This window comes from Manacus candei, unplaced genomic scaffold (assembly GCF_025592945.1).
Source record: "Manacus candei isolate 608988 ecotype Guabito, Panama unplaced genomic scaffold, ASM2559294v1 h1tg000007l, whole genome shotgun sequence".
NCBI classification, from domain to species: domain Eukaryota; kingdom Metazoa; phylum Chordata; class Aves; order Passeriformes; family Pipridae; genus Manacus; species Manacus candei.
The window spans coordinates 5256454-5276837 of record NW_026138055.1 but is presented as its reverse complement, the minus strand read 5'-3'; the positions used below and the strand labels follow the sequence as shown (position 1 = coordinate 5276837).

The following is a 20384-nucleotide window of genomic DNA, read 5'->3' as shown; positions in this document are numbered from 1 at the left end:
CCTTACCAGTTCTGTGGTCCTCACCAGCACAGTATCCCAGTACATGGAAAGCTTGGTAGATATTCAAATAAAATACTCTGCCCGATACAGCCCGAAACTGCTAAATTAACTGTTCCCAGGAGTTATGCAGAGAAAGAATTTAAAGTTTTATTATTGAGGATGAAACAAAAGTGCTTTCAAAAAACACGAGGTTCTGGTGTGCTCTCTATTACATGAAATAATAATCAAACATCTCCATACAGTGCAGCCATTATAATACTTACAAAAACTCAATTGCCGACTTTCACAGAATTCTGCATACTGGACTGAGTCCATGGCTCGTGTTTGTCTTTCTGCTCTCTGACAAAAGAGTAAAAGTACATGATGTACCTTATTCCAACAAGAACTGCATTCCACAACAGAAATTATAGCGCCAAAGCACCCTCGCCACAACCTTGAAGCAACCCTCCCAAATTAAACATGCATTGAACAAGTCAAGATGAAGAAATATAAACCACAGATGGGTTATTAGTCTTGTGAGTTAAATTTCCCACAGGAGGGTGTCAATTCCTATTTTACAAACCTGCCTGCACACAGCTCACCCTCAGGGATGAGGGCTGAGGCGGGAGAGGTGCTGAGCAGCCTGCCCTGACTGAGGGGCACGTTTAAACTGCAGCACATGAGCCCTCTGCCCACGTGCTTACAGGTGACCAGACAAATACAACGCTCTCCTGGATCAAGGCCAACACGTTCTGCACTCTGCAGAACTGAACCCATGTGCATTTAAATTGTGAAATGAATAAATTCCATCACACTGAAGATGTGCCAGATGGAGAAGAGCATTAAAATGCCCCTTCCCACCCTCAATACACAGTAACAAATAAGTGGTAAATGTATCTGTTTCTATGTTTTTGACTGTTAATGAATGCTTGAGTTTTTATACTTCTGAACACCTCAGAAAAAGGAAGGAAATTAGACTGAATTAGAGCTTGTTCAAGAAAAACACCTTAAAATGTTCACTGTTGCATTTAAGAATGTATTTCACATGGGGTCCAATGACAACCAAAAGAGTGTATCTCAAAAGAAACAAGGTATGAAACCATAAACATTACACACCCCCTCCCCTCCACATATATATGATGCCATAATTGAATCATGGTTGAAGCAGCACTGAAGTTTGTGGTCAGGTTTGAACACGTGCTTGAGTTCTGTTTACTTCAACAGAGCAGGGGGTGATTTTCACAAGGTAAGCATTTTGTCTCCACAAGAGATTAAATCCTTCCCGTAATGAGAGGCAGGAAGCAGTAGTCAGATTAAAAGGAATGATTATCCTTGTCAGAAGCAGACAACTTACTTCAATCTCTCAATCAAGTAGATTGTCTTAAACAACAAGGAAATGAATGTAACTGTCTTTGAAACTATAACTCGGTGACTAAATCATCACACCTGGTAACAACAGTCACTGTGGATACAAAGTGGGATCAGGAGTGGCTGATGGCACCAACACTGTACTTGTACAGCTCAAGAAACCATCCATAAAGTAGGTAAAGCACACGTGTGTCCACACCAAGGACAAAAAACAATAGGGAAGATCCACATGCACACGCAACAGAAATTCTGCTCTGACTCCCTGTGCACTTTCACATTCGATGAAATGGAAATTGCAGAGTTCTTTAATCTGATTTAATGGAAAACCAAAGGGATACTGGTAAATCGATTTGAGACATATGTTATCTATATAAGCTGCATTTAGCCTAAGCAATTCTCAAAAAGAAAATAAAATTAGTACTTCGAATACACAGTTTCCTCCTCTGTTTTCTGCCTTTTAGGTCACTCTTCTATGACAGTCCAATCCATCACTTACGAGGTCAGGTTGACAGTCAACATATTCAATTTAGCTGTAAACTAAACTACAAACTGACCAGGAACACACCTGGATAGTCCTTCTTTTCTTCTTTTCTCTATCCAGTCAATCATTTCCACTGTATTTGGACTTTTAGTCACCAGGATAGATAGGCATTTTCCAGTTCTATGCACACTTCTGGTATCTTTGACTACATTTTCTGGAGCTGCCATTTCAGGTTACTAAAAATTTTCAGTTAATCCATTCCATCAAGACATTAAGGAAGTCTAGACTGAGTTTGTATCCTTTAAAAATAATTTTCACAATGCATGCTGCAAAACTTCAACCCATTACAGAGCTCAATTTTGCCTTCAAATTGATTCAGCCAAACTTCTGAAAATAGAAGGCATCACCAAAATCATCTAATCTGAACTTCTGCATAGCACAGGACACTTCTCACAAAATTCATCCTAGAAACGGCAGTCTTAGATTCCTTGTGTAATTTTACTGTATGCTTTAGAAAAGCATCTATTTTGGGGTTTTAGTTTTTCACATAGTAAGAGATTACATCTTCAAATAATTAAAAAAGCTAATTTTTTATGCAATGTGGTTTAAATTCTGTAATAATTTGTCTCTCTGGCAGTCAGAAATTACTACTTGGGTACTACCAGATAATAAGGAAATAATTTAACCTGAGGTGGCTCATTAAACAGACTGAGCTTCTCCATGGCAATCCTCCCTCTAGAAGTCCCTAGTCCAACCTCCCAGCTTAAACGAGGACTTTTGCCCAAACCACTGGAATTCAGCTATGGCTTTCTCTAGCAAAGTCTCGAACATCACCAAGGACAGAGATTTTATGGCATCCATCATGTACTGATGCACAGGGTTACCCTGTCCCAGATGCAGAAACTCAGTGAGGTTCTGTTGGTTCAACTCAGAGTTTTCAGGACCTGTGTGGCCTGAAGCTCCATCAAGCAGTGTGCCAGCTGCTCTTAATTTAGAACCATCAACAGATCTACAGAATGTGTATTCTGCCTTTTTGGCCACATTTTGGTCCACACTGTTGATGAAGATATTGAACACTATGGGCCCCAGTATCAGTACTGGGATATCCCTTTTTTTTCTGTTGCCACCTGTATGTCAAGCCTTCACAATCAGCAGTCCCAGGGATTTAAAACCCCTTGCAAAAACAAGGAAGGCATGGAAAAACAAAATGACATGACAAAGAAAAAAGGCATGTAGAAATTTGACAAGGATACTTTAACTTTTACTGACAATCCATAAGGTAATATGGGAACTGCAAAACCAGATTCATCCCAAGAGCAGTTATGTTTAAATTAAATGATTTAGCAATGGCTACTCTCAGCAGATAGACTACAAAGTTCTGAAAATCCATACTGTCAAAGACTACAAGTTTCATTAAAAGTATTACAAGTTTCTTTATAAGTGAAAAAACTCAAAAGTTTTATTAAAAGAGATGTGCTGCTGAGGGATTTTTCCAATAAAGTCTAAATTTCTCATTACAAGTTAAAATAACTTTATCTGTGAGTAATGCTTTCTTTTAAGCCTAAAGAATACTCACTCATTCTTTTTTTCACAGTCTTTGGGGTTTTTTTTTCAACTATTTTTTCTTGAAAACAAGAAATGATACAGGATGTTCTAACTGAGAAACAACTTCAATTTTATGCAAGTGAAATTTTCCAAATTCTGTTGCTGGAAAGAGTAGCAAGTCACTCCAACAGGACTGAAGTCCTCTTTCATCAGTATAAAAGCCAGTTTGCTGGGAATCTTTCCTACATGAAGAAACAGTGAAACTCCTGATGATACACCACCTTGAAGCAATCTCAGCTGGAAAGCAGACACAGTAAGTTACAGCAACGACACTGCTCAGCTGGTTTATCAAAAGAATTAAAAACAGATAGTTTTTACTCCCTCTCTAGTAGTACCAGTCACCCTAAGCAGTTAAGAAGCTGACTTATGTGGTGTATAGCAGAGTTAAAATACTTTGCCTGCTTTCCTTGGAACATGCTGAAGGATGCAGTAGATAGGACCTGGCACAGTAAACGTCTGCTTAGTCTTCCAAAAATGTGTTGCATTATATCTTTCTTTCAGTATGAAAAAAAACTAAAAAGGGAAAGGAAAGAAAAGGTAAAGAGTTGCATGTTGTCGCCTCCCATCCAGGATGAAAAATAACCTTATTTTTTATTCCATTTTAAAGCTTTCACACTTGACATACAAAGCTCTTTGTGTGGGGGGAAGGCAAGAGGCCAAACATTAACTTGCTTACCAACTAGTCCGTGTTTGGAGGAAATGTGCCGAGGAGCTGCTAAGCTGGAACATCTGAGAAACATTGGAGGCATGGCTGGACACCCCTGTGCTTGGCAACAATGTTAAGGATGAAGGCTCTGGCTTCCCAAACCACTCACATATTCATCTTGTGGCGTGATTTCCTGATTCCCTTTGCTCAAGACCACTCACTGTGTGCCTATCACAGCTTCCAAGGAGCCAGGTGGCTACACCAGGGAAGAGCAAAGCTGCCCTGCAATGGCTGATATTACCAAAATAGTATGTTAAATAATTTATTTTTTATTTACACTAGAGAATAACAGGGCACTGTGTGCTGTACCTGAGAGCTCTGGGGTTGGAGGACAAAACCAGCAGGGTGGTTGTAGGGCCACAGAGATGCTCCAAGGGCTGGAGCCCCTTTGCTCTGGAGACAGGCTGGGAGAGCTGGGGGTGTTCACCTGGAGAACATCCAGGGAGACCTTAGAGCCCCTTTCAGTGCCTAAAGGGGCTCCAAGAAAGCTGGAGAGGGACTTGAGACAAGGGCCTGGAGTCACAGGACAAGCAGGAATGGCTTCAAACTGACAGAGGGTAGGGTTAGATGGGATATGAGGAAGAATTTCTTTCCTGTGAGGGTGGTGAGGCCCTGGCACAAGTTGTCCAGAGAGAAGCTGTGGATGTCCCATCCCTGGAAGTGTTCAAGGCCAGGTTGGATGGGACTTGGAGCAACCTGGTCTACTGGAAGGTGTCCCTGCCCATGGCAGGGGCTTGGAAAGAAATGGTCTTTTAAGGTTCCTTCCAAACCAAACCATTCAGTTTTTCTGTGAAAAATTACCTAGATTAAAAAAAATAATCTGAGAAATAAAGTAAAAGGTAGCTCAGTATTGAAGTGTTTACAAAATATGCTGAAAATACACTTTTAGTCTTCTGTATCTTGACATTATCTGAGATTATCACTATCTGAAGACTTTTGTTACATAAAGGAAAAATGTATTTACTCTTCTGAGAATCACTTGAATTAGTAAGCAAAGGAAAAAAAGGAGTTTAAGCTTCAAAGTTCTAGCTTACTCAGAGTTTTATACAGAAAATAAAAATGCCACTTGGGGAAAGGTCAATAGCTTTTGTAATGTAATACCTGATTTGGCTATAAAGTACACACATACAGGGAATTTTTTTACCTACTCCTTATAGAACATACCATACATTCTGTAGCAACCATTAAGCTGAACAAGTCCACATAGCAAACTTGAGGCTTTTGACATAATACTGGTTTTGAGTGCTCATGTGTTTAGTGCAAAGTGCCCAATATTAGAAGAAAAGATGAGGTCTTTTTCTGGCAGACCAAGGTGATCTCAATTTTAATGTACGTTCACAGTAAAAACAGTTTTGGTTTTTTCTCTACAGTATTTTTAACCTGATTCCCTGCAATAAACAGAGTTTAAGACCTTAAGAACCTTAAAAATCCTAATTGTTACAGAGATTTTAAGGATATACAACTGTAAGTGACAAGGAAAAAACCCTGTGTATGATTACAAATATTAAATATTAGTTAAAATATAATTTTAAAATATAATTATAATTCTTTATTATAGAAAATTGGTGATTCTCTGTCCAGGGACAAAAGATGGGATTCACTTGAAGAACTGAAGATATCTACAGTATCCTAATTAGTCATCCAAAGTCGCTTTATAGTAAAAAAGGTATTACACACTTTCAGTGAGCAGCTTCATCCTAAAGTCACTGTTTAAAATGTCAGATGAATGACACCTGTGAATTTATCTGAAGTTCACCAACTGTGGATATCACCAGTGGAGCCCTGGGGACACCAGTTTAGGTCTGCAAATCCAGGGCACAGACATCCTCAGAAAAGCAGGATGAATCCTCCTCTATTGAGTGAGGAGTGAAGAACAACATCACCAAGAGGGCAACTTCCATTTCAGGGCCAAGCAAAAGCCCAGACTAAAGGATGACTCAGTAAATTTGGTTCCTGCTCTGAGCTCAAAGCAATTCAAGTCCAAACAAAGGCGGCTTTGTACCCGGCTGTGTGTTAACTCCATTCATCTCCCTCAAACTATGAAACGTGTAATCTAACAAAGTATGTGCAGATAAAGGGGGGGGGGGGGAGGGAGCTGGCAAGACTATTTAAGATTATGCAAAAATTTCAAGGGAATTATGAAGAAAGAAAGCAAATGAAATTGCACAGACAATAACAAAATGAATGGATTAATTCCCAGCAGTCATGATCTCATTGCTTAAGGAATAAATAAAACTGACCTCCTGATAGGGACTTGTTGCCCCTGTAATACTTTGCCCTTAAACATATGCAAAATCTACACATACTGTATTCATTTGAAACAGTTCCATATCATAGCCAAATTCCTTGTCCAAATTTATTACTGCTAGTCTGAAATGTGGAGCTGGAACCTGGAAACGAAACATTTCCATTTCATGGAATATCTTTGATTTCTACAGGAAAATATTTTTTTCTTCTATAATAAGTATCATAGCGAATTCTGCAAAACTATGTGTTAAATTTACGGCTATCTTCTACCAGTGCTTTCCAAAAAACATAAAATAATTTTGAATAAACTATGCTACTAAATAAAAAAAGTTATGGGAGATATATTGATATATTAATAAACCAAGACTACTGACTTCCCTCACTTTTCTGGTTGAGGACATTGTAGCACTTTACTGTGGTTTCCATCTGGCTGTACATCAAAAACTTGACATACCACGTTAATATTAGGATACCTTTATATCTTCTGGATAACATTCCTCTGAAAATTTATCCTGACTCTGTATCCATTCATAAATGAGGTTTATATAAACAGCTTTAGCATCTCACCAGTAAACCCTTCAGTCATCAAAACACTCATCACTGCAACGTCTGGAGATACAGAGAGCAAAGCAGACCCATTTTAATTTTACTTTTTTTGTCTTAGTGGCAGTCAAAACCAGCCATTGTACTCTATTTTTTAAATATTTGTTTTAGCTGACATGCTGTTTGGACTCATGTCCAGAAATTCATGAAGCAGCTTTTGCTTCAAAGCTTCCTCACCATCCTGGGTGTGGAACAGGGTTGGAGGATCCAGTCCTGCTCCTACTGATCCAAATGGAATGGCATGAGGTGAAGGGGGTTATTTCCACTCAAAGTTAACCAGGCAATCAATCCTAGACATAACCAGCTTCAGTGAAACTCAATGCCCAGACATATTCTATCTATTCACCCACCTACAATATGTCCAGAATTACTCACTTTATAGCCACGACTTTTTAAGAAATACATCCAGTAAAGTTTGTTAAACTGAGCTGCAGGTAAGTTTGGGAACAGCTGGAGACCAGCCTCTCATTCACTGGCTTTAACTGAGAAATGCAAGCAAGAGAATAAACCTAAGTCAGAAAAAAATTGCATGGCAAAACTCTGCCCCGTTAATAGCCATCATCAATGTAAAATGACATTTGAGAGTTTGGCTACTGTTAAACGAGAAATGAAGGAGGAGGAAGTCCTCAAAAGAATTGTTCTTTCACACTTTTTGTTGAAAAGGAAAGAAAGGAAAGTGAACCCACGGTACACACTAGTGAGCAATAACTGTCTCACAGTACAACTCTGTGGAGCAGGTCTGCTGACTGACACTGAAATGCCCTCCCGAAGCTTCACTATAAAAGGATGATCAAAACAAGACTAAAGAAAACTTTGACTGACAGAAACCTGAGTAAGTTTCAGACCATATGAACAATATATATTAATTTGAATCCTGTTTCTTATTTTTAATCATTATAATTCTGGTTTTTCCCTTCCCCTTAATAAAACAGACTTGACTCATATTCATTCCCAGTAGAACAGCCAATACTCACAGTATCTGCCATTCTTTGGGATATCACCATCCTTCAGAAGGAATTACCATTCTGTGCAGGAGGTTCACAAGCAATACAATCCTACAGGCATATCCATGCAGGCATCCTTGACAAGTGATGCTTTTTATGTTATTTTAATCAGAGCAGAATGGAAAGAGTTTATAATTAAAAATGTGGGGGTTTTTTTCAGTTATGCTGTTTCTTGATTTCATTTCTTTTTAAAAAACAACTTTCAAAATAATGGTAGAACATACATGCACAAACAAAAAATTCAAGGCACAAAATTTTTGCTTTATGTACAAGTAATTTAGCGTGCATTTAGATCAATCCAGTTCATAAATCTGAATTTGGTCTTATGAATTATAGATGAAACTGGCTTTATAATCTCCCCAGCAGAGCTTCCATTAACATAATAGCTGTAGGATTGCACCCTATGAACACTCCTAACTTTAGGTTACATCTAGAATAAATGGTTATCATTCTCTTGTCAAAGGAAAGCAGAAAAATGGGCTCTCAAAATGGGACACGGATGCTCTATGGGATGGACCCAGCACAAGACACTAATCTGTTTTTTAAAAGAAAGGCCACTCATTCATTAATTCACATAACTTATTTACTAAAAAAATGAGTAGAACATTTTAGCTCAGGTATTTTCCACGACAAATCCAAATCTGTCAACTTTTATGATGAATTTGTGTAAGTGTATTCATGAATGTCTTAAATTAAAACATTAAAAATAATTAGTTAAAATAAAAATACATGTTATTAAGTGTACGTAGATGTTCTGTCTTGGCATGTGACTTGAGAATGCACAGTTAGATGAATTTACTTTGTCTGTTAGGAGTCCACTGTAACCAGAGAACAATAGAGAGTGGTATTCAAAAATGTATTGCTTCCTTAACCCCAGAAGCATATAGACATTTCTCTACTTGTGGTATTTACACCACTGAATCTAATTCTGTGGTTAGAGTTTTAGTCTTTTGGAAAAGCCTTTCTAATTTGATAATTGCGAGACATGGAACTCCAGATAAAAATCACATCATGAAATTCAGGGAATAAGTGAGTCATACACTGAGTTAGAGGCAATGCTTCCCTTAGAAAAACAGTGACCCCTATGAATTGCATATAATCTGCATGTTCCCAATATAAGAAGGATGTGGACCTGTTGGAGCAGTTCCAGAGGAGGCCATGAAGATGCTCAGAGATGGCTGGAGCATCTCTGCTCTGGAGACAGACTGGGAGAGCTGGGGGTGTTCAGCCTGTAGAAGAGAAGGCTCCAAGGATACCTTAGAGCCCCTTCCATTTCTAAAGGGGCTCCAAGAGAACTGGAGAGAGACTTTGGACAAGGGCCGGGAGTAACAGGACAAGGGAGGAATGGCTCTAAACTAAAAGGGGGTAGGGTTATATGGGATATTAGGAATAAATTCTTTACTGTGCAGGTGATGAGGCACTGGAACAGGTTGTCCAGAGAAGCTGTGGATGTCTTATCCCTGAAAGTGTTCAAGGTCAGGTTGGACTGGGCTGAGAGCAAGCGGAAGGTGTCCCTACCCATCGCAGGGGGGGGTGGAACTCAAAGATCTTTAAGGTCCCTTCCAACTCAAACTATTCTGAGATTCTGTGATTTCTCAAAGCAATTGATAGGAGAGATGTTTCTCAACTCCCCAAGCTGAAATTGGCTGCCTTTTGAACAGTCCAGACTTCCTTAACCTCTCACTGTGCCAGGTATGAAGAGTATGGAAAGGAGACCCTAAAAATCTCTGTCTGAATTGAAAGGCTTTGAACAAAGGCATTATGCTATTTTCGATTTTAATTGGGACTCCATTCATGACACTGAGAACAGAACTTGGCCTAGTGTGAATATTGCCTTTGTCAAAAGTTAATGATCATGTTTAATATTGTTATTTATTTAACTATGCAAACATTTCTATGCTGTTATTCATTATTGTTTCTTAATTTCTTTAAATACAAGCAAATTTGTCTTCATAGTAGCCTTGTGAGCATTATCTCCAGTATATACATGAGAAATAGAACCATAAAAAGACCATTTTCCCAAAGGCAGTTTGTTTAATTGACAAATGCTTCTTTCCCACCCCCACCCCCCCCGCCCCCACTTTCTCTTTTCTCTTTTTAATGCTAGAGAGGAAAAGGAAAATATGAAGATTCTGGGGTTTGGAATTAAGCTAATTTAAACCATCAGCTAATTGACTAATTTGGAACAATCTATTTAGTTACTCCCTTACACCATGCCCATTGATAAATATACCACAAAATTATTAAGTGTTTACATAAAACCTAAGAAACATATGCTGTCATTAATTCAAAACAATCCTCACCATCCAAAGCCACTACAGGAGTTCTGTTATTAAACATCCCCATTCCCTTCTCTTGAAAAAATAAAGGGAAAACTGAAAAAATATATTTTTGAAATGCATAAAACTTTCGCAGCGATTGCATTTCATTTTGTGTCAGAAGTATCACTAAAACTTTTAGATGATATGTTACTGATCTATCACTTAAAAGCAGAAAATTCAAAATTTTAATTTGTGAACTCAGATTTTGTTATTTTGGTTAAGATCAGAGGAATTCTTCGAGACTTTCAAGGCTCAAAGTGAAACTCACTGGCTTATGGAAAACTCCACAAGCACACGCTGATGTTCTGTTGTAGTAAAACCCCAGTTGGTTCATTGCGACCTTCCAATGAATTATCTCTTAAATAATCTTGGATCCCTTATAATCTCACCCATTTCACAGCAAAACAAATGACAAAGCTGTTTTGGGGAGCCTCCTTGAGCCATCACAGGTTACCTTTAACAGAAGCAATTGTCCTGTGTGTCCTGCTCTCCTCCCCCAACACCCCTTCCCACTACAGACCCTTCATGCATTCATAAAAAAATGAGGTACCATGACAATAGTTTTGATGAGGATTTCTTTTTTTTTTTTTTTAAATGCTGAGGGGAAGGAGAGCAAAGAGCATCTACTGTACATGGCTTCATTACCATAAACTTTACTGATAGTTTATCCTGTTTCCTAAAGAAAGCAAAAAAACCCCTCCATGTCTCTATTAAAAAGCCATCAGATTTGGTATCCTGGTGACACTTTAAAGAGCACATTATGTGGGAAAACAAAATAAACATTTATCCTGGCAAATGAAAGTGAATTTGGGTTTTGACGTACTTGGCAGAAAGGTAGAATTATATTCATGTAAAGTATGCAGAAAAACTAATATAATATTTAAATATTTGCTTAAGTAATATAGAATTTAAAACAACACATTAGAAGTAACATTTTTGTGAAATATTTTAAAGTTTTTTAGTATAAGATCATGAAAGTAATACTTTCAGCTGAAATTTCAGCTTTCTACAGCTTTTGTTATGAACTCTCTTCACTTGTTAAGTGGTAAAGAGTCTTCATCTTCCACTGAGAAATCTTTACTTATTTTTCAAAGACAAAGGCAGTCCTTATCCTGAGGGTTTAAACTGATAATGAATATATGCAGCTTTCCAAAGAAACAACCCTTGAGATCTGAATCTTACAAGTACTGATATAATGAAGCAATGTTAGCACTGTCTCAACCAAATCCTACAAACCTATTCTTCTGTTTGATATACATGCAAAATTATTTTCAAAATCCATTAGTTTGCAACAAGACTTGATTCAGTGAAGGTAGACTTTTATATCTCTCAGAAAGTACTTGAATGCTGTATGCCAAAGACCTCTGAAATTCTCAATTATACTCAATAATGTAGCATTAATTAATAAATTGAGCTGGATACTGGATGCTAATTTTAGGTCCAAAAGTAAGGATTTTTATGTGCTATCTAAATACAGAGATATTCCTTTTTGTAAATCTAAATTCGTATTAGCTGCACATACCCAAAAAATCACATTTACCAGAGTATCAGAATTAGAAATTATTAGGAAATTTCAGGTATGATATTCTGATTTCCTAAAAGTATCTAAAACCATTAATTTATGATTCTACAATTTATTCTATTATTCTATTTATTTATTCTATCTATTATTCTATGATTTAAGAAAAAGCTTTGCCTAATTTTACCTCATTTGGAGAGATACACATAATTAGAAAATATCTTGAAACATTTTTCAATTCACAGCAACAACACCAGACTTCAACGTAACTGTACATTGTAGAAATATGTAGATTTAAAATCTCTCAAAAATAATTCATTCCAATGTAAACTGATTTGTAAATTTAATTATGAACTATTAAACTAGCTGCTGGGATTTTCAGTTTTGCTAAATCAGCACAGCTCCTCAGAGGCCCATCATAAGAGAGAAGCTACTGTTTATTTCAAATCAGCAATTAAAAGGGATATAAAGAGTATTGAGACTGTAAGACATCAACAAAAGGGGACAGTTTGGGGAATTTTACTTTCACTCTTCCTAATTTGCACTGCTCGACACACAAATTTTTACACTGCATTAATAATGGCTTTTGAACAAAACATTCATCCAGTCTGTTATAGAAATAAATTTAACAGGACACTATTTCCTGTGCACATTCTTAAAATTGCTTACAGTGAAAAGAATCCCTTCCAAAGGAGCCAGCACAATTCAATCCGACATGCAAAATATTTATTCACTTCCAAAAGGGGAAAACAAATAACATATAGAAAGAATGCTCTTTTTTTTGTTCCAGTTTTATTCCAGTTTTGATTTTTAAAAGGTAGAAAGCCTTGAATTCAAGAACTTTGCATGAGTTCCTCCTGAAAAGGAGGTCACATCTCTAATTGCTGTTCAAATTCAGTTATAAAAACATTAAGTATATGCCATAGTTAAGATTGATATTCTTATTGCTGGCCACTGAAAGCTTTGTAAATATAATCTGAAAATGAAAATTACTTAATTTTGGAATTTGGAGACGTCAAAACCTGTTCATGTCTCTAAGGATTCCTCACATTCCATTTAGATTTTCCTGGAGGTTCAGGCTGAAATGGAGGGTTAGGTGGTTTTAGGGAAGCAGAGGGGTACCAAGATCTATGAAAAAAAGAAAAATTTAAAAAATCACATATCCCTACCCATAGAAAAATGGAAAAAGGTCGAAATACTATACTTAACAATTTAATATCATTGGGATGCAAAGAACAATGTCTTTAACAACAGGATTTTGAAGCACAGTTTTGAAGGTTAAGTGTATTTGGAATTAAAGGTGCTCACAGTGCAGGAACACTGACAGCCACAGTCTGGCATCAATTACTTGACTGCACTGTTAGAAGTTGCTGTAGATCCTCATACCATCACACATCCTGGAGAAAAATTACCCTTCACTGGTGGCATCTTGGCTTCCTCGGGATTTCTGAATTTTTCTGACACTTTTATAGTCAAATCTACTATTTCTCAAAGATGCCAATGTCTCTTCAGCATTTTTTGTCTCTTTCTTTAGAACACGGTTCAGGGTACCAAGGCTGACAGACACAGCAACCACCTCACTAATGCATTTCTCTAATACTGGAACCAGGAATCAGATCTCCAGCCTTGGGGCACACCAAGAGTTAACTCCCATTTTGAGAAGGGTGTGATTAGTAGCTGGAAATCTGTCTGACTTTAGTACATCTGAGGCTGCTATTACAATTTTCAGATATAAAATAATTAGCTGATGATATGAGCTGACAGCTAATACATCTACAATAAACATAAAAAAAGTGATTTCCAAGCGGATGTAGGGAACGTGTTCCGTTTCCAAGCTGTTTGATATGGTCTGTGTAAGGAGCGAGGACTCGATACCAGATGCTGTATGTTCTACAAGCTTTTTCTGCAGATGTCTGAAGCCTGAGAAAATCAACAGTGCTTTGAATAACACTCCTAGTAAAAGCATCTTCTTGTCAGAGTCGCTGTATGATATAGGATATGGATCCCACACAAGTGGATGAACTGATTTTAAATAATACCATCTGACAATGGGAGAAAAAAACTCTCAGTAGGTCTGACAAAGTCCTGGAAATGGCTGTTAGCCTTGGGAAATAAAATCCAGCCCTCTGACAGAGCCTACCCGTCCTTCGTTCGTTTGATCAGATGGAAACCCAAATTTAATGACTGTTTCCGAAGTTCCGGAGGCAAAGTTTCAACAGCACTTAACGCTCCTACCAAGGAGTGTCTTTGCCCCTCACATGTGCCATTCAAAAGAAGAGTCTGGAAAAGATGTTACAGAATTATGTGAGAATAAAATATATGCATCAATGTATTTTTTGTATGACCACTTTGCACTGCTTTCTTACCATTGCCTTTAAAGAAATCTCCTTTAGCACACCAGATGCACAGACACCACTATGGCACAGAAATTCTAAAAGCCACTACCTCTGTAAAAAAGCTAAAAGAGTTACCTCTGAAGTCATAACCCAAACATTCAACTGAAAATATTTTTTTTTTCTGCTCAAAAAGAATCCCATGGCTCCCTACTTGATAAAGATCTTCGCATAAATTATTTTCTAAATTTATTCTCTGTGCAAAATTGGTATTTTTGCTAATGACAGTATTACGGTCTTGTTTTCCTGGAAAATTTAGGTCTAGTTGTGGATTCACTTTTTCAAGCCAAAGCAGCAGCAATGCCTAGTTTTTTTTCATGTTTTAAAGTTAGTTTAATGCAAATCCCAGATTATTAATAGAGTCAAACGCTGATCCCATGAGTATCTGTAATAACAAACTCTACGTGTACATCTCCATGAGGACTTTATGTAAGGTAACTATCTGAAAATGAGAACTGTTACTGTTTTTCCTGATTATCCAAATTAAAATAACCTTTTCTGATTAATTTAATGAAAGTGTGTACCTGTCTAGGTATCCTCAATTTTGAACAAAGATGGTAGAGCAAAACAAAGGAATAGAGGTGATAAAATGTAAAGCTTGAGAGGCTAAACATCCAAATGGAAAGATGCTCCTTGTGTAGAGGGAATAAACTATGCCAGCACACCACCTGCACTGCTCTGTTAGAAACATTGTGGGTCCTTTTTCCAGTGGATTGGGTAAGGATTCATCTCCCATTTTGCAACATCTAGAGTTTAATTGTTTTACTTCACCATTTCAACAGACACTTGAGATGCTCAAATCTTAGTGTTCCTGATCCCATGGCTGTGGCACACGTGTGAAGCTCTCACCCAGTGCAATTTTGCACAGCAGCCAGATCATATTCTTACGGAAGAATACAGCAAGCAACACCACAGATAAAATAAACCACAACGGCTGAGACAAAATGAAAGACAGAAAACCCTGTTCCTTATGTACATAAAACGTCTATTCCAGGAAATACCAGCAGTTACAGATTACAGAAAGTGCAGAAGCTGAAAAGTCCAATTATACGCTACCTAGATTTTTGAACAGTTTTTAGAAATTTGAGATGGTTTATCATCTATGTGTTTTATAAAAGCTCTTCTATTTCCACCCCACCTGACATTTTAATATCTGAAATGGGAAACTTCAGTGCAGAAGCATAGGATGGTACAATAATTTACACCAGAAAAGGTTTGGGACCTTTCCAGAGATCTCTAGTTTGTTCAAAAAAGGGTCCAGTTAGATGAAGTGGTTTAGCACCCTGACCAGTCAAGTTTGGAGTATCACCAAAGGTGGAGACTTCCTCAGTCTCTCTGACCAACCAGTTTCAACCTTTGCTCAGTACTGTTTTACTCCTATTACATATCAGTTCAAACTCTGTCCTTCACCATGCACTTTGAAGCAAGGTCTGGCTCCATCTCCTCCATACCCTGTCATCAGTCGGTTGTAAACAGCAATGAATTTTCCCTTTTGCCTCCTCTTTCTCAGGCTGAACAAGCTCTTGCCTCCCAGTCTTTCCTCATTTTGTCAAGTACCCTCTAAATTTCTTGGTGACCCTCTGCCAGACTTGCTTCAGTGTTTCAAAGTCCTTCTTGTATTTGGGAGCACAAAATTGGACACAGATTCCAGACGTGGTCTCAGAGGTGCCAAATAATGGGGAAGCATTGTTTCCCTTGACCTGTTGGCAGGGGATATTGACCTCTTGCTGACACAGCCCAGTGCAGGGTTGGCCCACAAGCTGTACTGGTGCATGGGGTTACAGCATCCCACATTTACTGCTGCTGACCTTCATGTCAGCCCATTTTTCCATTCTATCAAAAAGGTCCCTGTGAATGACAGGCCCACTTTCCAGAGACTGGACTGCTGTGGATCATGACTCAGTGTTTATTTGCCATGCTATGAATTACTGCTTTTATTTAGTTTATAAGATCCAACAGCTAATCAAGTCTGAGTTTAATGCATAAGGAGAATCACAGATTCACAGAATGGTTTGGGTTGGAAGGGATCTTAAAGGCCATCTTGTTCCAACCCCCTGCCTTGTTTATGCTTCAAGAAAATGCAGCACAAGGGGAAGCAACTACTGTGGTTATGAGATGTCTTGCACTTACTTTATTTCCTTCCATATTAATTTATATGGGAAGTCGATAAAGTAAAATCACTTTAACATGCATACCTGGTATTTGTCATTGTACTTGTGTTCTTATTCTTACTCCCAGTACTAAAATGATATCTCCTATAAAAAATCAGCCATAGGATTCCATTTTAGGGATAGTCTATCAGGTTACAAGTGTAGTCCTATCAGAATGAGTTTTAAAAGTAAAAATGCTGGTATTTCTCATATACCTCTTGATTCAATAGGAAGCAATGTGCTTAGTATTGGATTATCTTTATGACCTTCCCTGTAGGCAACAGATCCTTTGGCTTTCCTTGTGACATCTGAACTCGAGTGTGAATGTAGGTGGGAAGGTTTGGCCTCTGGTGGCTTTGCAAATGAGAACATAAAATGACAACACTTGACCTGAGTAACTGGGAAATAGGTAATCAAATCTTGTGGTATGCTGGTTTTTAGACTGGAATTTACTCAAAGGAAGATGACAATACAGAGATAGTGAATATTGAGTGAATCACGGGATTTTCGATTTTTTGCTTAAGTGCCTGTGACACAGGATCACAAAATCCTATCTGAATTCAATCATATGTGACAGGCAATACAGCCCAGGAGCTGGTAAACTGACCTCTTTACTTCTGAGCAGAAAAACTGCACCAGTCTGGCTAGTTCTGTGGTCAGAAGGAAAAAGGAAAAACAAAATGCCAAACCAAGAACAAAAGGAGAAAAGCAAAGATCAAATATACACAACGAGGGACAGAACAAATCTCCAATTAGCCCAGGTTCCAACAGTAAGGGCTGATGATTAGTGTAATTTCAAGATAAGCTTACAGTAATTATTTTCCTGAATATGCAGCACCCAGCAATCTGTGGCTGGAGCACTTCTTTAACCAAACGCAACGTCTTTGTATTCAATAACCTTCAATAGACTTTTTTCCCCATTAAATTGTGCAATTCAATAGATCTGAGCTCATTTTGGCTATATTTAGCTGGAATACAGCCTGAAAACTACTTCCAGTGCTCCTCTCTATTGTCTGTATGCTGCAGACTGGATGGAGAGGCTTTGATGACACACAGCTTGCTCAGTCTGCTACTAGAGGGTAAATGCCAGTGGGAAAGAAAGGGATTCTTAGTGATTTTGTAGAAGGTATTTGCAAGGCCAACCCATGGGCTTGATTCAAACTAGGGTGTAGTTCACAGCTGGAGTCTAATATTGAGAAGGGCAGTGTTGTTCCCTCAGTGGATATAGAGAGTAAGGAGAGGAAAATGGGGCTTCTCTTCTACACCTTTCATGTCTAGAAATAGCAGATAAATGAAACTACAGATAAATGAGCTTGACACTGCCTTAGGTTGAGGGCATGCATGAGCCTTCTATGGATTAAGCAGGAAAAAATCCTTTCCTTAATATTGGTTTGTGACTGTTCTCACCTATCTGTTAAATCCACGACCTTGCCTGTTACATCTCAGACCCCTCTTTTCTGCAGCAGTTGAAGCAGAACTCCATCAAATCCCCTTCTATTTCATGCCATAGGGAACCTTCCTCTATTATCTGAATTTGTTCCAAGATAGTATTTTCTTCCACACAAAACTTTTTGTGATATGAATCCTTAAATGGAAGGAAAGAGAAATCCAGGAGTGCACACTGGAACTTGGTCAAACAGTGGCTGATGACTCAAGGTGCTCCTGCCCCATGGAGCTTCACAGGTGGGAGTGAGAGAATGGGGTGGTTGTGAAGATTTATGCCAAAAAAAGGGTCTCTGTGCTGAGGTTTCAGTCTTGCTCTTAACAATAGTGAAGATAGAAAATCTCTTCCTTGCAAGACATGACAACAGGGAATGTCAAGGGTAATTCATTCATTCATCTTACAACTCCCTGGATTTTCCTTTTGAGCTTTGTGAATCCTGTGCAAAACAGTCTTGAAAATGGTTTTATTTGAGTGATGAATTCTTTCTGGAAAGCTCGAGATTATAGAGCTGTTCTCAGTGTAGACCTGGTTGACATCTTACCCTAAGAAATAAACAGTTGTCATTTCTTCTTCAGTCAGTAAAGACTTAACTATTAGGCTTAATGGAGCTTCAAAGATTAGCGATTTGCTAAGTAAAGGTTCAAAGACCTGAAAAAATAACTACCCCCTCAAAGCTCCAGAATTACATCCTGTCGTGTAAAAAATTTGCATTATTGCATCTCTACACAACCTCAGAAAGGCAAATCTTTATCAGCACCAATTTGTTTAATTACTTTAAAGGATGATAGCAATTAAAATAACCTTCTACCAATGGATCTTTGTCAGACTTTACCATTGATCCTTGTTCCCAATTCTTCAAAGTTGACATAAACAATGAGTGTATTTTGAGTACCAATACATGGTGATTAATATACATAAGCAACAAACATGTTACACACAGGATCACAAATAAACACAGTATTAAATACACTTTGAAGGAGAATGTTTTGTTAGTCTTATATTTGGCTCCTAATCAAATTCTCCATGGAAATACTGTTTATATGTATGTGTGTCTACATTTAATCAGAGATATAAATAATGTATGTATATAAAGTTTCCTTCCAAAAATTAAGTTAAAACACAGTTGTTTGGGTGTCAAAAATACAAAATACAACAGCCCAGAATCTTCCTCAGAGAAAGTAAACAGTGGCAAAAAAATACTCAAACAACTAAAAGACAGAAAAGCAAATAACACCTTGCCCTCCCAGTAAAACTGCCTAAACTTGAACTATGAGTAACATTCACTGAAATGCTCTAAAAAACCCAATATTTTAACAGGACTGAAGACCCAAACAAATAGGTCACTTTATGTAACCATAGCAAGCAACCCCAATGCGAGAAAAAAACCCAATAATCTAAAATTTGTTGCAGTGAAAAAAGTCTATGGATGCTGGCTGTAACAAGAAATTTTTTTCCACTCAGGACCTTTTTCCCATTCCAACAAGAATGACACAACATTTACAGGCATATAGATAATAAGGAAAAACTGTTTCTGTTTATTTTCTGCTTAGTTTTAACCAATTCAACCATTACCCAAGAGAAACAGTGTTTTCCCACTATCCCAAACATTCCCAAGCAATGTGTAATCAGAGAAACCATTAATACCAGCAGGCTTATTTTTATACCCAATAATGCTTACAAATACTTTGATGCCCAGACAGCAAATTTAGAGTTGAGACACTACTTGCTGTGCTCTCTTCACACTCATCTGGAAACACTGAATGGACTGATGCAGTGAAATTAATTCCTTCTATATTTGCATTCACAACTTCCATTTTGCAATATTGAAAAAAAAAAAAAGAAAACATTGCCTAGAGAATAAAGGCTTTTGTCTTGATTGATGTTTCATCTACATTCTTTTTAATCTTGGCATCTATGTATATCAAAAGCATTAAATAGTAAAGAGGGAGCTGATGTGACCTTAAAGTCTATTAGAGATCATCGTTACATTTTCTTATTGTACCACCAAGGTCCCAGTGCATACACAGAACCTGAGTCTCCAAAGAGAATCACCCCCCAAGGCACCAGAAGTACTTTTCCTAACATCTGATGAACTACACTTATATGTAACTCAAGATGTTTCTGGGAATGAAAAAAAAAATAAAAAGCAAAGAAAAGGTATTTTTCCCTCTCATCTAGGAAATTAACTTCTCCCCGGATTGTTTCTCTCTCATTTCTGAGTACAGAAGACAGTCTAAGTTACTGAGATGTTTAAACTTTTAGGTAGGTACAGTTAAGTGAAATTCAGCCCAACTTGTAGTGATGCACTGAGCTCTCAGAGCAGCTTAAGGGGCTGGGAAAATGAGATCTTGGTTTTTTTTAATCAGTGTCCCAAGGGTGTAGTGTCCTTGAGGAGGAACTTTCCCACTCCTCTTTGAGTACCTTACCTAGCCACTATAAATCCCTTTCCAAACCCGAGAAAATCTCCTCCTATCTTGACAGGACTCGTGGGTGAGTATGATATTGATTTACATTTAGGGCTGCAATTATTTAATCTGTAAATAATGTATAAGACATAAAGTTTT

At 37.8% G+C, this 20384-nt stretch overlaps 1 protein-coding gene across 6 annotated transcripts in view; it reads right to left on the bottom strand.

The window, feature by feature from the left end:
- Positions 1–20384, bottom strand: part of SUPT3H (SPT3 homolog, SAGA and STAGA complex component) — a 276110-nt gene that overhangs the window by 70224 nt on the left and 185502 nt on the right. For all 6 annotated transcript variants that reach the window (XM_051811711.1, XM_051811710.1, XM_051811715.1 and 3 more), the window contains exon 7: positions 264–339. In XM_051811711.1, coding sequence (XP_051667671.1) covers positions 264–339 — 76 coding nt within the window. The remainder of the gene's footprint in view (positions 1–263; positions 340–20384) is intronic.